The 21,877-nt window shown below is 36.5% G+C and overlaps 1 protein-coding gene across 14 annotated transcripts in view; it reads right to left on the reverse strand.

Moving 5' to 3' along the window:
- LOC145668991 (ATP-dependent DNA/RNA helicase DHX36-like) overlaps positions 1-21,877 on the reverse strand; it is a 157,964-nt gene that overhangs the window by 48,544 nt on the left and 87,543 nt on the right. For all 14 annotated transcript variants that reach the window (XM_081737309.1, XM_081737300.1, XM_081737308.1 and 11 more), the window contains one exon: positions 18,548-18,732. In XM_081737309.1, coding sequence (XP_081593435.1) covers positions 18,548-18,732 — 185 coding nt within the window. The remainder of the gene's footprint in view (positions 1-18,547; positions 18,733-21,877) is intronic.

The raw sequence follows: 21,877 nt of genomic DNA on the forward strand, positions 1-21,877 counted from the left end.
ACCGAACAAAGACAGATGCTTTAGTGGGAAGAAAGCGAATTTTTGAACTTCACTGTTTTGCATTCAATGCCATCCCAGTGATTTTTGTGTTGTGTTTTGTAGTATAGTATTTTACAATGTCAAGTCCTAACGAAATGGAAATACTGCTTGAAGCAGTACAAAAGTTATCCGCAGATTTAGCTAATACTAACCAAGTGATAAAAGATAATCATAATGAGTTAGTCAAACAAGGTAATAGTGTAAAAGCAGAAATTACAGAGTTACGTGAAAAACATGAATTTTCAACTCAGGAACTTACGAATGGTATACAGAGAGTAGAAGCTGAGTGCAATGCCTTTAAAATAGAAATTAAAGTTGAAATTGAAAATTTGAAACATGAAGTTAGGGATTTTAAGGCAGAAGTAAATGATCGTTTTAATGAAATGAAAATTCAAACGAACAATCAGCTGATCGAGACACGGAATGAGTTGTCATTAGCTATCCAGCAGGTTGAAGCCCAAAGTTGTAGTTCACTAACTCAAATGAAGTATGATTTTCAACAGATTTCTAACACGTATGAGTGTAAAATCGTAGATCTTGAGAAGAAAATACGTAGCAATCGAAATTCATTGGTAGACATTGAAAGTAAAATTCAAGCTCACCAAGCACAGGTAGTCCAGTGCATGCAAAAGGTAACGGTAAATGAAAGTAGTGTAAATAGTTGCGGCATGGAAATTGATCGGATTAATCAATCGTTACTTTTTCTCAAAAATACTGTAGATCGTTGTAACAACATTGTAGTAGAATTAACAAATGATAGGGAAAAAGAATCAAAACAGTATGTTCAGATCCAGAGTACTGTTTTGGAGGTTAAAAATGAAATTGGTAACCTCAAACAAGAACTGCAAATGTTACAAGCTCAACTAACCTTAACGCAAAAACAAATTCTGAACTTGCATGTGGAATCTAGACCCAGTAGCATTGCTAATACTCGTAGTGTAACTAATTCACTATACAGTAGTGTAGCTAACACCTCATCAACTCGAAGTTCCACTAGTCGTAGTAGCAGTAGCGGCACTAACACAAGTTATGAATCTAATAGTAAACCAAAATCTAAAAGCAAAAACCGTAGTCGCATTCATCATAGAAAACCAGTTCAGATTACGAATGCTAGGCCCATCAAGCGTAGTGATATTGAATCGTTTGAAAAGTTTTTAGGACACGAAAGCGAAATCACAGCTTCAAACTTCTTGGAACTGTTTGAGAAAAATGTTAAATTAATGCAAATTCCTGAAGAGCAGTATTTAGATATTTTCGATTTTTTGATGCAAGGATCTTCCAAATCTTGGTTCCTTACTCGTAAACCTGACTTTAGATCATATAGTGATTTTGTTTGTGCTTTCAAGCAACAGTTCGAATCTCCACAAGTCGTAGCTGGTAAAATGTCAGTATTGCAATCTAAAAGGTACGACCCCAAAGCCGACGGTACAGTTTACCAATTTGTAGCTGATCGCTACCATAAGATTCGAGAACTGAATGAAAACGTTAGTGAAGCTTTTATCTTGAATACAATTAAATTGTTATTGCCTAATTATTTTCAGAAACAATTGGTTTTGTTACCATCCTTAGATTTACAAAGTATGTTGAATGTTGTTCAAAACCTTGAAACATTGTCAAAAAACAATGACAACTTTAGAACAAATAGTGGATTTCTTAAGAAACAGATTCGTGTAAATCAGGTTAATGTCCAAGAAAATGAAAGTAATGAACATAATTTTAGAGAATCACAACATCAAAGTAAAAATAAAGGTAAAAAGCAACCCCACAGCAAAGGTAAAAATCAACATTTTAAGAATAAGAATAAACCTAGGAACGTTCATTCTCAGCGTAACCCTGAAAACGATAATCAGTACGATAGCCAAGAAGCTATACATTATACTGAGACTAGGCGCGCTGATGATGGTGGGCATACGTCTCAACCATTTCCAACTTTTCATCCTGTAACCAACCACCTTTTATTTCAAATTTTAATCAATCTCGTACCTTCCCTCCTCCTACATCATCAGGTAATCAGAGTAGACAAACACCGTTAAACTAGAAACGCTCTGCCGAGAGAGTGCTTCTGGTAGAGCTTATGAAAACTTTAGTAATAGTCACGATTTTAGTAACGAAGATGCACTCACCCCAATTTTTCCTGTGGAATATGTAATGTTGAGTAAAAACATTAATAATGATGTTAATTGGGACTTAGATATTTCCAGGGTGTCTAGCAGTCGGGAAAATCGGGAAAGTCGGGAATTTGTCTTAAATTTAAAAAATGGTCGGGAATTCGGGGATTTGTCTGGAATTTGCGAAAAAAAGTCGGGAAAATGGAATTAAATTCCACATGTTGGAAATGATGCTGAGCTTGTCGGAGCGACTCCGATAAACCTCGCGTTCGTACGTTTACATTGTATTTTTTTAAAAGTGTTCCTAAATACATCGCGATCCATCTCAACCGTTTTTCTATTTTCTACGTAGAAGCGGTCACGTGGTCCTGTTCCATGCTCATCCAGCGAAACATGCTCTCCCACTCGTAGGTCTATTTCGACCCTGTACAAATATAAACTAAAAGATAGAGTAACACAGGCGGAGATTTTGTGGTGTATAAACGAGGTGATGAATCACAACTCTTTACGCAGTGCTGAAAGTAGTGTTCTTTTCACTAGGATGTTTCCAGACAGTGCAATTGCTAGCGAGATGAAATTGCACGAGGATAAAGTGTCATATAGCATCGTGTACGGATTGTGTCTATACTTTCAACGTGAACTTAAATTCGTATTACAAGAGTGCGAACATTATGTCATTGGATTTGATGAAAGTGTAAATAGTATTGCGCAAAGAACTCAAATGGATGTAAGTGTACGCTTCTGGGACGATAACACGAACAAAGTCAGAACACGGTATTTGAATTCTGTTTTTATGGATCATAGTACAGCTACAGACCTACTTCCATTTTGCCATATTCGTTGGGTGGAAAATGCGAAGGTAGCCAAGCGAAGCCAAGAAATATTACCGCATGTGAGAAAGTATGTTGAAACGGTTAAGGACACAGACAAAGAACCCAACTGTAACAGTTTTAGAATAGTAGCTAGACATTTGAACAAGTTGCTCTATGCAAAATTAGCGTTTTTTTTTTCAATCTCTTGCTGAGGACTGTGAGCCTTTCCTGACTGAATATCAGTCAGACACTCCTATGACTCCATTTTTGCATGGTAGCCTTACTCAGTTATTGAAAGTATTGATGTCTCGCTTCGTTAAAAAAGAAATAATAAACAGGAAGAGTATCAATGCTATTGATGTTATGGAGAAAAGTGAAAACTTATATATTAATTTAATTCGTATCAAGAAAATTGACCTTGGGTATGCAACTAGGTCAGCACTGAAGAGATGTACAGAAGTTAGTGAAAAGGAAATGTTGTGTTTCCGAAAGCAAGTACGTGAATGTTATCAACATTTAGTGTCCAAGCTGCAGGAGAGGTCCCCGCTAAAATATTCCCTTACAAAAGCGCTGACGTTTCTTAATCCCTTAACCGTTGGTCATTCATAGGAAGAAGCTGTTAAACAAATGAGAGCAACATTCGAAATTTTAGTGCAGAGTAATATTGTCTCAGCCTCTGATGCAGAAAAGGCTGACAGAATACAATGCTCTAGTAGATCAGACACATGTGCGGGAGAAAATGGAGTCGTACAAAAGAAATGAACACAGACTTGATGACTTCTGGAGGAGGTGTTACCACCAAATGATGTATCTCTGTGCAAAATAGTAAAGATATGCCTAATTCTTTCCCACGGTAATGCAGCATTAGAAAGGGGTTTTTTGGTAAACAGGGAAATAGTAGTTGAAAATTTGTCAGAGGATTCTTTAGTGGCGCAGCGTATAGTGTATGATGCTGTCAATGTGGCTGGTGGCATACAAGTCCTTCCTATCCCAAAGCAGATGATTCTATCAATCAGAAACGCATACGCGAGATTCAAGGAAGCCGAAGAATACCGCAGAAAAGTGATGTCAGAAAAGGATCGCAGGGCCGCTGAAAAAAGAAGAGCAGAACAGAGACGAAAGGAACTTGAAGCAAAGTAACAGAAAATCGTAAATCAGTTGTCAGAACAGGTTGCTACCATAGAAGAGATCTAAAAATTGCATGATTAGATTGTTTCATTGCATATATGAAGAAGGAGACATTCTATGATCAGGTAAGAACTTGTACACTTTTTCATTACATTCAACCTTTCCTAATTTTACGAAAACTTTTTTTTTTTTTTTTTTTTTTTTTTTTTTATAGAGTGAGTCGGGAAAAATTTGGAAATGGTCGGGAAAAGTCTGGAAATTGCTGAGAGAAATTTGCTAGACACCATGTATTTCTGAAGATGAAATAGAAATTGATGAAAATGTAAGTAAGGGTAATAACACTCGCACTGCAGAAATTTATTGTAAAGTATTAGATACTCAGTTGAAAGCATTGTGCGATACAGGTGCTTCAGCATCCCTTATCAGTTTTGATGCATGGAAACGTATTTCTTCCGTAATTTCACATCCGCAGTTAAAACCTGCACCACATATTCTCTTGGTAGATTATTCTGGTAAAAGAAAAAAGCAGGTTAAGGGTGAAGTAAATATTTGTGTGGAAATAGAACACTTGATGTTCGACATAAGAGTTCTGGTAGTAGATGAATTAAACACAGAATGCTTGTTAGGTCGCAATTTCCTCACAGTCGCCCATGCGATGATAGATTTTTCGAAAAACGTAATTAGTTTTTCTGACGGAAAAGAAATTGTTGTTGTTCCTATGCTCATTGAAAAATCTTATAGCAAAGAAAATAGTTGTTGTCAACCTAAGAAGATTTTGACTTATGCTGATCGAATAAATAAACCTGTTGATACTGAGTTAGGTATTTCTGTAGGAAATAATAACTTGTCAGATGAAAGTTCAGAGTTCGAACCCAATCATGACTATACATCTTCAGCATGTCCTGTAATTAATAACTTGGTTTCACAAAAAGGTAAATTAGAACAAGAGTGGATCCGTGTTTTACATGAACGAGATCAGGCGTATTCACAGTTGAGAAAAGAGTCGAAAGATTTTCGAATAAAAGATCTTAACATAAATCAAGCAGTAGAAGAAAATTTTTTACTCGAATACTATGGTTTACAAATGTCAGAAATTGATAATGAGATTCAAAATGCTCATGGTAATATCCAAAGTAAACAGGAAAGTTGTGGGGATAAGGTATCAAATGATAATGTTATTTTTGAAAATGTGTGTGCTGTAGCAACAATAAACGAAATTAGGGAAAAGGTACATGAATGTGATCATTTAAGTAATGAGGAAAAACAGCAATTATTTGATTTGTTGGTAAAACATCGTGATGTATTCACAGATTATCCAGGTAGATGCAATTTATATGAATATTCCATAGACGTTGACACTACTAACCCCACAGTAAAACGGCAATATACGTTACCCTACCATTTTAAAGAAAGCATTGACAAGCAAATTGATGAATGGTTAAAAGTAGGTGTCATTGAACCAGCAGTGTCGATACATAGCCACCCAATTTTCTGTGTACCTAAGAAAAACACCACTAAACCTAGAGTCGTAGTTGACCTAACTGAGCTGAATAAGCATGTTAAATTAAAACAATTGAAAGTAAACCGAATTGATGATTTATTATTGAAATTTCAAGGTGCTAAGTTTGTAAGTTCAATTGATCTTGTGTCATCGTATTCACAAATTCCTGTGTCTGAGGAATCTCGTGATTTCATTGCCTTCTCTTGGAACGGTCATATGTACAGATTTACTGTTATCCCATTTGGATACATCAATGGTTCTGTTGCTCTCATAGATGCATTACAGAAGGTGTTAGGTTATGCATTGTATAATAGACTTGTTTCATACATCGACGATTTAAGTATTCCAACCTTTTCTTTTGAAGAACAATTACACTTATTAGATCAATTATTTACTAAGCTGAGTGAAGCTAACATGACTGTTAACCTTTCAAATCTTCATTTTGTAAAACTAGTTTTAATTTTTTGGGTTTTGTCGTAACACCTGAAGGTATTTGTAAAGATCCTTCTTATGTAGAAGTTATTCGCCAACTACCTCGTCCAACCAATATAAAACAATTGCAACGAGTTTTAGGCCTTTTCGAACGGTGTTCTAAATTTGTACACAAGTTTGCTGAACTAGCTGTTCCTTTATTTGAACTTATCCAGAAAGGGAAAAAATGGATTTGGACTCCAGAATGTGAACATAGTTTTCAGTCCCTTAAAGACAGTTTGGTTCAAGATGTACTACTTACTCACCCAAAACTTGATTCCGATTTTTCATTGATCACCGACAGTTCACAAGTGGCCGTGGCTGGCATACTTTTTCAAGAAATTGATGGTAAACGTAACATTATTGGCTTCTGTAGTAAAACTTTAAACAAAGCGCAGCGTGCGTATACTACAACTGAACAAGAGGCGTTAGCAATAGTGATTTCTATTCGTAAATGGGGACATTTACTGTATGGTAAACATGTTAAAGTCTATACTGACCATAACTCTTTAGTGTACTTACATAAGATTAGAAATTGGAATTCTCGTTTAGCTCGTTGGAGTCTTGAATTACAAAGTTTTGATTTGGAAATTGTTCATATTCGTGGAATTGACAATAAAGCCAGTGACGCCTTGTCACGTATAGTTTTAGCTCCTAAAACTGAAATTCATACGGTGAATAACCTTGAAGTGCTACCGTCATTTTTCGGAAACATGACCATACAGGAACTAATCGAAAAACAACGTGAACATACAGAATATGACTCAATAATGAAATTTCTTCAAAATCCTAATGACCCATACTCTAAGGTGAAAAACCAAAATCTTGAAAAATTTTATAAACTTGAAAATGGTGTACTTTTGAACAGAAATTTCCATTTCCCAAATTCTTGGAGAATTTGTATTCCACCTTCATTAGTTCGTTTTGTCGTAGAACATATGCACTGTCAACGAGGTCACTTTGGAATTGAAAAAACTTTTGGTTTTGTAAATGAAATTTGTTACTGGAAATCCATGAGAAAAGATATCAGCAATTTTATCAATGATTGTATTGTATGTAAAGAAACGAAAGTAGAAACATCACCTCCGGCTAGACCAATGGAAAGTGTTACTGTTAATGGTCCTCGTGTACTCGTTTCAATCGATATTTTAGGACCATACGTTTCTTCTTCCTCAGGTTATAAGTATGCATTGTCAATTTTAGACGTTTTCACTAGATATTATACTTTGTATCCTATGCGAAACGCTACCACCAAATGTGTATTACGTTGTTTAGAATCATTGTATTTTTTGCATTTAGGTATTCCTAGTGCTATTTTGGTTGATAATGGTAGCTGTTTCATTTCTCGAAAATTTAAAGAAAAAATGTCAGAATATGGAATCAAAATACATTACGTAACACCATATCACGCTTCTTCTAACCCAGTTGAACGAATCCATCGTGAGACTAATCGACTGTTTAAATTGTTCTGTAGTGAAGATCACACTGCTTGGGAAAATTTTATTCCTCAAATTGTAATTTTGTTAAATTATTCAATCTCAAGTAGCTTAGGTGTAAGCCCCGCCAGCTTGCATTTGAATGTAAAACCCTCTGAATCAGTATTTAAACATTTTGGTATTGTGGTTACTGAAAAGGACACAGATGAATATGTTTTGTGGGATAACAAATTAGTTATGGCAGATCTGAAAAGAACTGAAATAATTCGTAAAAGAAATGTTAAGCATAACCTGAAACAAGAAAGTAAATATAAGGTAAAGGAAAATGATTTAGTTTTCTTGAAGCAAACGAATTTGAGTTCAGCCATAGACAAAAGAATCTCAAAATTTCTTTATCTGTACAAAGGTCCCCTGTTGTGTTCTAAAAAGGTCTCAGAAAAGGTTTTTGAGTTAACGGATCCACTCACTGGTAAATGTTTAGGATTACATTCAGTTGACAGATTAAAAGTTTGGAAACCTACTAAAGAAACAAAGAGTATTTGGCTTAATTTAGCTACTAAACACTGTGGAACCAAAAGTGATGAAATCCTGAAAGAACAGAGTAAAAGCTCAGAGTTGAATAGTTGTATTGAAGAAGTAACCTATGATTCTATCAATGCTGTAAGGGTAAATCTTTCAAACCAATGTGATTCCAAAATTAACTCCAATAGAATTGGTAAAATTCTTGATGAAATTTTAGAATTAGATTCATATTTAAAATATCTCACTGAATCATCATGGTGTAACGTACATAACTTACAGTTTGCATTGACAAATTTTATTAATCCTCTCGTTTTGTTTAATTAGCATTCTGGTAAGATCACAGTGATCAACTTAGGATGACTGACTCCTACTGATGTGGTGGGCTACCGCAGCCTTGTTTTCCAACTAAACACGCCTACGTGGTGAACCACTGAGTCACAAACGGGAGAATAAAAAAAAAAAAAAATCACAGAATCAATGTTCAAATGCAAATGTGAGATTAGCAAAAAGAATACTTACATGATAATTGTTAACAACTATTGTTGCATTCACTATGTACTAATCTTTTCGTTGAATACGAAAACATTTCAAGTAGTACTTGAAGACATTGAAGCAAAGGTCCCTCCACTATTATGGGTTATTCATATTATGTAATGCCCGGAGTAGGCAATTTTCTTATTAGTCCCTTCTATATTATTTTTGAATTTTAACCAAACGTTCTATCTTTTCACTTTGCTTCGGGGATGGGAACATTAATTAATAATTGGGGTAGGGTCTTGCATACTTTATGCAGGCAGTATATTTTTATATACTTTGAGCGTGACGAGCTCACATGTGCCCAGTCTTTCATTTCATAGTAAATGAAATATTTTTAGTGTTATATTTACACATGTGCTTTTAATATGTAATCTTAATAAAATATGAATTCGTGTGCACTATATCATATGTTTTAGTTGTGTTGAATTATTTTGAATATTCTTGATAAATATTTTGTGTTAATATGTCAATGAAAGTACATTTTTGAATTTTATGAATAATATTGGTGTTTCAAATATGATAAATTTTTATGCATTTAGCCGTAAGGAATATTTTATCTTCATGAAAAATAAAATCATGATTAGCTGAATTACTTAGTGGTATATACTATTTTTGAATGATATTATGTGTTTTATTTTCGAATTAAGAAGTATTATTGCAAAATATTAAGTTAATTTTACCATTTCAAATCTATTGGTATATTTAGTTTGTATTGTTATGTATTTTTAAATATGGCATTGAATACAATACCTTACCAAACCTAACATGTTATTAAATATGATGTTTATTCATTAAATATATTAATATGTTTGTGTAATTTAGTTTGAATTTTGAAAGACATTATGAAGTGTAATGTTGAATAATATTTTAGATTACAAATAGCTATTGATTTATATTCAAATAGTGAAATTATTTTGTGTTTATATTTCAAGGAATAATTGAAACAAATGAAAGATAAACAAATAATAAAAATGAAAAGACTCAAAAGACATTTACGAAATGGCCCTCGCGTTATCGTAAATGGCCCTCGCGTTCGTTATCCTTCGAATTTCGCGATCATGTGCGTTCGAGTGAAGCTATAAACTGTTATTCTTCAGTGAAAACGAACTTCAAATGATATTAACCCTCTATGGACTAATGGAGTGCTGTGATTGCTGTAGTGTTGCAATGTGGATTTGGATTCCAGGGTTCTTGCCCACTTCTGTGATACCTTCAGTGGACAGTCCGTCCGACGCCATCTATAACAGTATGGATTGGCTTGAATTTTTAAACCAACCCTCGTATTATTCCAACATCAATTCTTGGAAATGAAATGCGACTAGTCAACAGTTGGGAGAGAACAATGCTCAGGAATTTCTCACCCAAAAGGTACCTCACATTTCCACACAGCTCTACTTTTTCCCGTCAGTCCATATAAGGTTGAGTGATTTTGCTACCCTCGAAAAAAACGCCCACGCACAAGTCCTCATGACGATGACAGATCTTTACGTGACAATGTAAATATTATCAATGATCATCAGTTCCACAACTTATTGGAACTATCAGTGTTTTTAATGTGATTTCTATTAACCTGTAGACCATTCATTATATATTATTAACATGATAATAATGCAAAAACTCAATGCTCTCTACGAACTATATTGTAGTTTTGTCAGTGTATTCTTGCGCTGTGAACTGGCAACGGTGATGTGCGAAGAAAAGAGGAGAGCGTCAACACCTACAAAGCAAGACAAACGCAAAAAAATACCAGCTCTCTGACAAGGAAATCATATTAGCAAATATATCAAGTGAAGCATTCAGTATATTCTTAAGTTCCCTTATAAGTTTCACGCAATATTTACAATGGCATAACTACCGAAATTAGTCATTTATAACTTTGTTGTGTGAGGAATGCGTATTCGTCTCATATTTATGGTCGACTTTTGAATGAACATACGCAGAGAAGAGTGTCACTGTGAGCCGTACCATGAAAACATCAAATAAACTTATCTTCATATAGTGATGAAGTGAAGTGCCGGCAGTAATCTGCGTTCGGTCGAAAATTTCACGTATTAATTCGCTTACGTTTCGGTGCACGTATCGCAGTGATTGGGCCATCTTTTCGTTTAAGTGAAATATTGTGTTTTGTGTTGTAATACGCTTGTAAATGTTTTATTTCCAGTGAAATTAAAGGTTAAAGATGAATATTATGCAAAATATTTTCTTTTTCAATATGCAGTGAAAGCAGTTCTTCATAATGCCAAAGTGTGTGATTTATATTGTCTTTCTCAGCTAATGGAGAATATTACTTTCTTATAGTGTCCATGGCTTAGATTAAAACCAAACAGGTAAGGTATCTATAAGCAGTGAAGGACAAACATTGCTTTCGTCTCCCACTATCCATCTGGCGGAAACCATGCATTGCTGCCCCACTTGTATTCTTTTACAGGTATTAACTGGTATACCTTGAAGCTGACGCAGCAGCGAAGGTGGGTAAACGGCAAATGTCTCTAGTTAGGGCGACGCCCGAATCCTAGGACCGTGGAGGAGTGAAGATACTTGTTTATTGCTAGCCTCTTACTTCATTTTACTAATTAGTGCATTCGAATGATGAGGTAAAGGAGATTTTTGGGAGATCCAAGGTTCGGATCCCAACATTATTATTAGTTAGTCTTCTCGGACTGGAACAAACGAGTATCGAACCCCATTACATCTGGCGCTTCGAATACGGACATCCGGAACTCGAACCCAGGACCGGCACTCCCCTTATATCTGGCTTCCTTCACAGGAACAGACATTATACACATAAAACACACACAGAGAAAAGTATGAGGAGCATTCATTTAATTCGTAGTCACTCCGTAAAATGAATAGAAGCCGTACGTAACGTGTAACGACGATTATCCGATTTGTAGAGGGTTCTTTAAATGCTCGATAGATGGCAGCATGATGGTTATCGCGTGAATGGGAAAGGGAAGGTGGATCTACAAAGACGGCAGTTGTGAGTCAGCGTCATCCAAATGCACAGTAGTGTGTTCTCAATCGAAAAACAAACAAGTTGGTTCGCGGAAAATGCTGGCCGATTAAGTGCAGCAGCGTGCCGTTATACGGTTTCTTACCGCCGCAGGTCTCGGAGCATGGGTAATGCACAGACGAATAGTGGGTGTTTTACGGATAGCATACATTGTTACTGCCAGCAATCATCAAATGGTTTCCAGAGGGTCGAAAGACGTTTAAAGACGACGTTCGTCAGGGGCATCCCGTAATGGCGACGCCACAGATTACTGTGCGAGTGGACGAGATCATCCGGGAAAGCCGGAGAACTACGATGAAGGAGGTGGCGACGAAGGTGGGTATCAGCGTCGGATAACCCACCCACAATTATCCGCAAGTTTCATTCTCGCAAGATTTGTGCCCAATTGTGTCCCACAGCCTTACCGATGCTAAAAAAAGGAGAGTATAGAGATGTGCTAGTAGCACCTGGACAGATTCGAAGCTGAGGGTGAGTCATTCCTTGAGAAAATTATCACAGGGGACGAGACGTGGTGTCATCACTATGACCCGGAAAACAAACGCCAAAGTTTGCAGTGACGTCACACCACCTCTCTCCCTCCAAAGAAGTTTAAATCGATTCAAACCTCAGCGGGAAAGGTCATGACCTTTGTGTTCTTCGAGATTCGAGGACTACTGCAAACGGAAGTTTTCGAACACGGGCAGACAGTGAACGCCGCCCGGTACGGAGAGACGTTAGACAATCTCCGCTTGTCCATCACGTCCAAGCACTCAGGGAAACTGTCGGCGGGTGTGATATGTGATTTTGCCTCATGACAATACGCGGCCGCATACGGTCAACGTGACGCAGGGAACTTTGACGAAGTTTAAGTGGGAGGTTCTCCGTCCTCCGCCCTACAGCCCCGACCTCTTTCCTTGCGATTTTCACCTGTTTGGGAAACTGAAAAATCTCTACGTCGAAACCGTTTCCATTCGCACGATAAGGTCATACAGGAAGTGATGACGTGGCTTCGCCGATAGCCCAAGGCCTTCTACCAGAAAGGTATCCTGCGGCTCGTGTCACAGTGGACAAAGTGCGTCGCCGCCAGAGGTGATTACTTTTAAGTTAGGTGAACAATTTCCCATACTTGTACTGGGTGACTTATGCTATAGCTCCCCGTCTTATTTAGCCTTGGTACTGAAAGGGATGATGCTAAACTCTAATCTAACCAAGTATATAATGCAAATCTTTGTTGCCTTTAACTGAATTTTAATGAAAACTTTGCATCTCTTAATAGTCCCATATCCTTTTTTTATACGTTCAAAATTGCTTGCAAGGCAAATCGAAATTCACAATTATCTGAAGTTCTTTGTGCTTTTGTTATTTTACAGTAGCTTCTGTTACTTCACAATAGCTTTCCTTACTTCACAGTAACTTCTCTTACTTCACTGTAGCTTCACATACTTCACAATAACTTCTGCTACTTCACAATAGCTTCTGTTACTTCACTGTGGCTTCCGTTATTTCAACGTAGCTTGTTACTTCACAGTAGATTCTCTTCGCAATAGCTCCTGTTATTTTACAGTAACTTCTGTTACTTTACAGTAGCTTGTTACCTAACCGTACCTTCTGCTACTTCACCGTACCTTGTTACTTCACTGTAGCTTCAGTATATCACGATTGCTCGAAACTGCGATATAATTGAGTTGGCATTCACAGACGAAGGGTAAGATGCTAAAACCAATATTATTCTTTAACAAAGATTATGGCGCTGTGCCGTTCAGACTGAGATAAAAACATAACCTGTTGCATTCTCTCTCTGAATACTTAGTTACATCGTCGGGTTGCATTGGTAACGGTGTATAAAAAATTACTTTCTCTAATTAAAAAAAAAGAAAAGAACTAACAAAATTGTACAAGATTTTAAAAATATCCAGGACTATCATTTCAAATATTCAGGACTGTTTTTTTTCTTTAATGGATGAAATAGTTTAACGGGAAAAATAAAAAGGTATAACGTAAAACATGCCAGAAAACTGCGACAAAAACATTAAGATCTGGCACTGGTGTATCACTGTTAGTTTATGTAATATCTAAAAATAAGCTTCACTCTGGATTTGGAAAGAAAATGGAGAAAAGTAGTACGGTCAGCAAAGGAAATAAGAAAGTTTGGCTTTACTTCCTAAATGAAGCGACCATTGTGTAATCGGCCTATTCATTAAAAGAAACACAGACTTTATCTTTCGCGCACTATCGGAAGTGTCCTTGAACTTCAGAAGTGAGGTCTGTTCTCGACAAATTTTAGTCTTTCACAGAAACAGTAATATCTCTCGTACTTATTACAGTATCCGTCATTCTATACAAAAATATATGTATGTGTGTTTCAGCAAACTCTGGAATGCCTGGAGCAGTTTCAACCGAACTTGGTATCATTATAGCTTACAATATAAAACAAATCCGGGGGTAAGATCCCTGGAGGTGGAGGTGACGAGTAAAAGTAATCAAAAACACAATATTGTCGAATCCACAGTTTTCGGGTCATTGACATCAATAGTGACATTCCCATACCGTTTAAGCCCAAATTCACCCTCCATTGGAATGAGGGATGAAAAGGGGTTAAAAAAAAATGTTCAAATCCATAATTGACGGAGTTTAGTGTCAAATCCATAATTTTCGGGGTCACTAGATAGAATGAATATAACTCTCTAGAACCTTAAAATTTTAAAAAATAAAATCTTTCAGTTTTACGTCCCACACTCATACCGTGTAGGCTAAAGAAAAGAGTGATGACGACAATGAATGAAATGGTGGAATGAATAAAGTGGAAAGTAACGGACGAACAATGAGAAGCTACTGAGCACACGTTTGCGGAAATTTTTAGAACCGAATAGGACTCTATCCAATCTTCCAGAAGACTGTGGACACGGATAGAACTCGGAGTCAGTAGAACTTTCTGGAAATTTGAAAAAAAATTGAAAAGAATTATCTAAAAGATTCTACAGAGACTTCTAGAAGGTTCTGGGAATGAACAGAACTCTACTCTTTAGATCTTTCTAGGAATTTGAGGAAGTATTCAAGTTTGAAATTGAATTTAATATTATAGTGAATTTAAAAGTGATCTTACTTTTAATTTGTATACTGAACTTAAACTTATAAATATCTGTAATTCCTTTTCTTGTCTAATACATCACTGGAACAAATAAATATCCGGGCAATGCCGGGTTATCTGATAGTTTGAAATAAATAACGGTTCTGCAATTACAATCAATATTTATGATCAAGTTATTAATTAGTTCGTGATCAATGCGTGAGGTGAAAGCCATGAGTAAGATTATTAAAAATAAAGGATTCAGTTCTCTGCGATTTGGTAACTGTCAGTACCTCTATGAGAGATATCTTGACTAAAAACATTTAAGCACGCTCTATGGCAAATATTATAAAGGTTTAAACTTTGCACTGTAAGAAATAAATTTTGTATTTAGTGCCTTGTCCAGAGTACATGTAAAATTTGCTTTTATTCATAGAATGTCGGACAGCGTAACTTAAGACTCGCCTCTAATTATTCGATTCTCATGATTTTTACGGATTTGTAATTGTGACGAACCAGTGTTTCCTAAAGTATCAATCCTGTATAGTTATACTCGTGTAGTTTCTGGAGAAAGTTCGCACTCAAAAGTAGCTCTAGGAACACTGTATGGATCAAAGGGATATTCTTACAGTACAGCTACCATTCCAGAAAATTTGAATATCAAATCATAAATAACTAGGATATGATGTAATATCTGAGAACTAACAAACTTGAGAAATTATATGTTAAACTGACACAAAAACTATGGGTTCAAAAATAGCTGAATAACTCATTCTAACCATTAGATTTACAACAATCTTACACAATGTAAATGCAAATGAAATGAAATCTTTCAGTTTAAAATCCTACGGTTACGCTCTTTAGGCTAAGACGGATGACTAAGGCAACTGAATGGTGATGGAAGAATCGGTAGAACAATCATGTGGGAGGAAAGGGGAGTACCCAGAGAAAACCACATTGTTGTTCATCACAAATTTAGCCAGGGATCGAAACAGGGACCCTTCCATAGAAATAAGCGTTCTATCACTGAGCCACTGTGTCCCCCCCCCCCTCCTCCTCTTACACAATGCAAGTAAATTCCAATATTTATTGTTTATTTTCAGTATTAGACCGTGCGGTATGAGTACAAAAGAAGAAAAAGAGTAAGACGAAGAAAAGTGTTGTTTTAATGCATTGCTTTTCACATGAGTGTCTGGCATTTCCTTCCTATCCACCCATCTGCTGCAATGCTAAACTGTCCTTAAATTTTACCATTAAACAAAAAAAGGTCAAATCAAATATACGAGAACTGGTCACGAATTTCGCACTATCACCACGTAAAAGTCATGTGAATATTCAAATGATACAGTTAGTATTACTTTGCATAATCAGCACCTTAGGTGACACAAAGGATCACTTTCCAGATACCCTGATTATATAAGTCAACATTTTCAGTGTTAAAGAAATACCCCTCTTTATATATCACCTTGACAATGTCCCCGAAACACCTACAACGAAGCACAGACTACGTTTGAGAAAAAGGAACCGGTTACTGGGTCCAGATCGGGGGAATATAGCCAGTGAACCCGAAGTACACAACACAAAAAACTAGCAAGTGTCACTGTCACCTATGCAGAATGGGCTGATGTATTATCGGCCACGATTCAGACTCAACTTCTCAGCATTTCAGGGCGCTTCTCTGTGATAAATTTCGTAACTTAATAAGTTGCAATAATATTTTCCGGTGATAATCTGGCGTTTACGGGGCTGATCAGTTACGATCTTCTGGGACGTTCTCCATGTGTTGTTTTTCTTCTACAATAATAACAACCAATATTTTCTTTCTTTTCAAAAATTTCAAGCACAGAGGCTGATCCATTTGCTTTCGAACAAATTGAAGTTCTTGCTTACCTAAGATATTACACCCCCCTAACCCTCGATGTGATGCCCACCAGTAAGGATCATTGCACGATATGCAGCAGATTTCGTTGTAACGGTACTATGAGTAGATTGCTCCACTCCTATTTACAGGTTTTCCACAGAACATTTACCATTCGTATCCGACGTCACAAAAGGCGCCGTTTAAGGAGTCCGAAAACACAGCAAGTCTTGCTACTAACATGCTACTATCCTCGAATGGAATAGCCTGGATACTAGTTGTAGCTGCCATCCGTCGGTAGAAGCCCAATGATGTTTAGCCGTGTGATTTGAAGCTTTGTTTTGGTGCAGTTCTACATAATGGGACATGTTCTTGGTAATAAACAGCTTTGATATTGACTTTTTTTTTCCTCTCGATCTTATGAATCTTTAGCTTCTCTCTGTAGAAAATGCCAGTAACAAACCGTAATTTAAAAAAAAAAAAAAAAAATTCCATTAACGCATAAAGCAGAACCTCTTTATATATATATATATATATATATTATGAATACTTAATGGCCTAAAGTTTTCCACTCACGCTCATCTCTAGGATAGTTTGCACCCTCAATTCGCGACGGATTGCTCGATTCACTACTGACTGGACCACATCTAAACGTTACTCCATAACACGTTGTGATAATGGATTCTCACAGATTGTCATATCCCGGACCTTCTTTAAAACAGGCCTTGAGAGTTTCATTGACACCCTCTTTGCATGTGATTTTTGTTGGGTGATGTGGGTTATGGAGGAAACTGATGTGTGTAACGTTTAATTGTAACATTAAGATTGGCCCGTTTTACAACAAAACCATTGTCCAGTATTGTTCCACTAAGCTGGAAATTCTTCAGTTTGCATAGGATAGGTCATGATGCTCCCTTTTCAAAAGCGGTTTATTTCGGCGGCGAGAACACCTTCATTTTGCTACACAACAGCTGAAACAGGTGCATGTGAATGTACAATTTCGTTGTTCTGTAAAACTGCTTTGTTTGGCATTGCTGTCTGCAGGCTGTTTGGATGGAACGAATCAGCTTTTATATTAACCGTAAACGTGTTTTTCTTTTTGATAAATTGTCAATACCAATAGCCAGCGCCGTACCTTAGATTTTTTTCTGGGGGGAGGGGGGCGGAGCATTAATATTTGGAACCCTTAGAAAAAGTTGTTTTGGGCCCTCCCGCAAAATTCGAAAATTGGCCCATTCTTTTCATCTTTCTCTTACTTTTTGTGGGGCCCCGGAGCCTGTGGGCCCTCCCGCACGCCCTTGGGCCCGTTCCATACATGACAAATTAATTAAGGGGACAATATTGATGAATCTCAAAACCATACGAATAAATATTATTTCTAGGGTCCCTAATAGTAGACATTTTTTTTCTGAAATGGGCCCATGACTTATTTTTGTTTTATTTACCTGTTGTGTGCTGCTTTGTTTATGTAATATAGTGAACCTCTTTGAAGCTTCATTTATAATTTCATGTTCGTATCGTATATCGAGTAAGAAAATTTTGTCTTAAAGTGGGTCTCCCTCGACCACCGGGGAGCTTCCCTGGGGAAGCAGTTGCCCCTTGCCCTCCAGAAGTTATAGCCCTGCCAATTGCGTCGCAAAAAAAAAAAAAAAGTCGGCGTGCATTTACTTATAAGGGTGTGTACTAAAATTAAAAAATAAAATTTCGTAACTTTTTTGTGACTTTTTCTTTCCCTAACCATAAAATTTAGTAACATTTTCAAGAGCGAATTTGGGTGCGAATTGGGCCGATTTTTCATGCATGTGATAGAAGCGTGCTTTGCTTGAGATTTGGTAGCGTCTAAAGCCGACCATACACATTTTTGGTGATGAATTTTGACATTTTATAGAATAAAATTTTCCAGTCTATACTTATATTTGTAGAGATAAAAAAAAAAAAAAAAATCGTGACTCAAAAGCTAAATTTCGTGACTTTTTGTTGACTTTCATGACCGTTTTCTGATTTCGTGACTCTTTCATGATTTCGTGACACCTTGTTATTTCTATTTAAAGCAATAACAGAACATAATTTACTAACCTTAACATTTCTAGTGTGTAGTACGAACAAAAGTACTTTTTACAAAATTCCTTGGCCGCTTCTGTTCCCTCTTTCGCAGCTTTCTCCCAGCCCCTAACAGCTTTCGCCATTGTTAAATGGTCGCTCTCACACCCTTTCATTATCCTCTTCTTCATTTTCATTGCCTTTTCTCTATCTTCCCTTTTCTGAAAAGCAAACAACTGTTTGAGAATAGTGTACATTGTAATTAATATTGTAATCTCATTGTTTGTGTTTTAATGGGAAGTATACCCATTTTACCACTTTATAAACCACATAAACTGATAGATCTATTTCCAATCTTAACAGACAGACAGAGAAAAAAAGAGACGGAAACGGGAGACTAGAGAGGACACGTCGTAATATCTTTCTTTTACTTTTTTCTTCCTTCTCTTTGCCTCCCTCTGTAACTCTTCATCCCTTTTACTCTCTCTCTCTCTCTCCCTCTCTAAAATGCAGATAGACGAGAAATCAACTTTCTTTTTCTTGGTTTTTATTTTCTTTACTTTGGAAAATGTACAGCACCCACCATTATTTCACGGGCCTCGAGACAACGTATCTTGGATTTACCTAAGTAAGAGCAGAAGCAACCGGTCATATGGACATCATCATCACTCACGTAGGGAGATCTTCAGATCTGGAAAGTATGGCTTATTATAAACATTTCAGGAAGTTTAGATTGATTATCACGAAACAGCATTCAAAGGGTGTAAGACGTGCCTTTACTCTCTACGGGAAGGCGAGCCTTTAGAATGACATAATCATATGTATTCTGCCATTATTGGCAGGTTACTTGCCACAGCTGAGAATTTAACCTCTTTGTCTACACGTACGACATCTCTATTTTGATATCGTCCATTAATTACAGTCTCCTTCGCCCCCTCCCCTCTTTTCCGCCACCATATCCTCTAGCACGCCTCTAAATATAGTTCATTTTCACCCAATGTCCCACTTCCTCTTTGTAACGTAATAGTCCCAATAAATGTTTTTTTGTATGTATTTGTATAAGAAAATTTGTGAGAGCGCAATGATTAAAATTCTGCACAGAGAGAGAGATAATCTAAAATATGCTGGCCTGTGTCTGAAGTGTGCTACCTTCTGGTGGGCGATTACGGTACTAGAGAGGAGCTAAACCGTGCCGTACCGATTTGCTCTCACTTTGGATTTAGCAGGTAAGACCAGTGGCGGCGTAAGGGCGGGGCGAGCGGTGCCCCCGCCCCGGGCCCCACTTTGTAGGGGCCCCCGGACGGTAGCTAAAAGAATACTAAAGAATCTTGTTAGCATGAGCCTTATAAGGGCCATCAAGATTTATATTCCACACCTTCTCTAAAAGTAAACGCAATTAACTGTCAATCAATATTACACCAAATAACAGATGAAACAACAGAAATATCTGTCTAATAAAACTAATCAGTGCCGGATTTCCGTATAAGCTAAACAAACTATAGGTTAGAGTCTCACTCTCTTGGAGACCTACAAAGAAATTTAAAGAAAAAACTGAATGTAGATTAAAATCAAATAAAATAAGTCTCATTATCTTGGGGGGGGGGGGGCGAAGAAATTTAAAGGAAAAGGATAACTGTAGGTGAAAAAATAAACTACAAACGTTCCACTCTCTTGGGAGCCAAAAAAAGAAAAAAAGAAAAAAGCTGAATGTAGTAGAAAAATAAATAAAAGTTTCACTCACTTTGGGCCCCAAAGAAATTTAAAGAAAATAGCTGAATGTAGATTACAATATAATAAAAATAAAGGAGAAATCGAAGTGTTTTGTGCTGTTTACATTCTAAGGTCTTATGATGCAAGTAATGGGGCCCGTCTGCTAGCCTGCTTCCTAAAATATCACTGTTTATATATAATATATATATATATATTATAGATTTATTTATCAGTTCAAGGGAAAGGCGCAAAGAAGAGATCAACGTACATAATGCTTTATTAGGGTACTAGCATTCAGTTCCAAACTAAAAAGCTCTTTGGTGCAGACGCTGCATTCACTGATTCACTTTGTTTTCCTTCCTTCTGTTTTTTTCTTTTATCCTTCACAAGTCGAATTTTTAGCGAGTGACCCCTTTTGCTTAGCTGGTTTTCCCTTCTTTGCTCTTGTTTTTTGGCGTATGAATTTACATTTCAGTCCACAAATTTAGAGAGAAGAAAATGTTCAATAAGAAACCAAGTGTTCAAATATTCAAAAGAAAAAAAACTATTTTTTACTTTACCAACTTTGTGCAGCAGTTAAATGGTGAGAGCGAGGAAGGGCTATAAACATGTTGCTCTGATTTGGCTTTGATCTACCTGAATGACCTGGATGGCGTAGAATTATTTCAGGATTGTAAGGATAAAATCCGTTCACTAAGGTGTGTTCAGAAAGCTGAAGAACAACTTGACTTTTCCCCACAATGCATCTGACATATGTGTCTTCAATGTGGATTGAAGCTTTTAAAAGTTTGGCAACCGTTCTTCATATTTGATGACATTGCCCGTATCTGTCGCATCATGTGAAAGGTCTTGCAGTAAAATGAAGCTGATAAAATCGTACTTGCTCTCCACAGTGAGTCAGGAAAGACTCACGAATCTGGTCATTCTTTCTATCGAAAATGAAATAGCATCTACTTTGGATTTTTATAGTATAGTTGAGAATTTCACACCTATCAAAGCATGGAAGGTAGCATTCTGGATGCTGGTGGAACATAGGCTAATAAAGTAGTGGAACTATCGTCGAAAGTAGTTTCATGTTTCAATTCAAGACAATAAAATTACAAAAGTGCCAAAAGAACAAAAAGCCGTCAAGATCTGTCAATTGACTGGTGATGGATGATAATGAAAAGTAGGATGGTACGGTACAACCCGTAGTAGAGTTCTGTGCTCGCATATTTAATCTATGATACCAAAATTATTCAATATATTCAGGATTTTTTGTTATAATATTTTCTAATACTGTGTTAGTAATTGGTAAAACAGTCATAAGTGACAGAATATAAATTTGACTGAATTATTAAATACAAAATAATGTAATCATAAAACAAATGTGAAATCTAAAAATTATATCAAACAAGAATTTTAGGAATGATCAAAAAAATGCATCAAAAGATAGCGATCTTGGCCAACATTTAGTTTTTAGATCAGGAGCCACAAAATTTTTGAATGGCCCCTAAATCGAGTTTTCATATTTTTTCGAAATTCGCATATCATACTGAGTTAAGTGATAGTTTGGGTTAGGCTACACTATATGTAGTTCTCCAGATATAAGGCGTACAAGAAATTTTTTTATTGAAATATATAGGGTCTTTTGATGTATTTTTGCATCATGCACAA

This window comes from Thermobia domestica, chromosome 13, assembly GCF_964235325.1.
Source record: "Thermobia domestica chromosome 13, izTheDome1.hap1.1, whole genome shotgun sequence".
Taxonomy (NCBI): Eukaryota; Metazoa; Arthropoda; class Insecta; order Zygentoma; family Lepismatidae; genus Thermobia; species Thermobia domestica.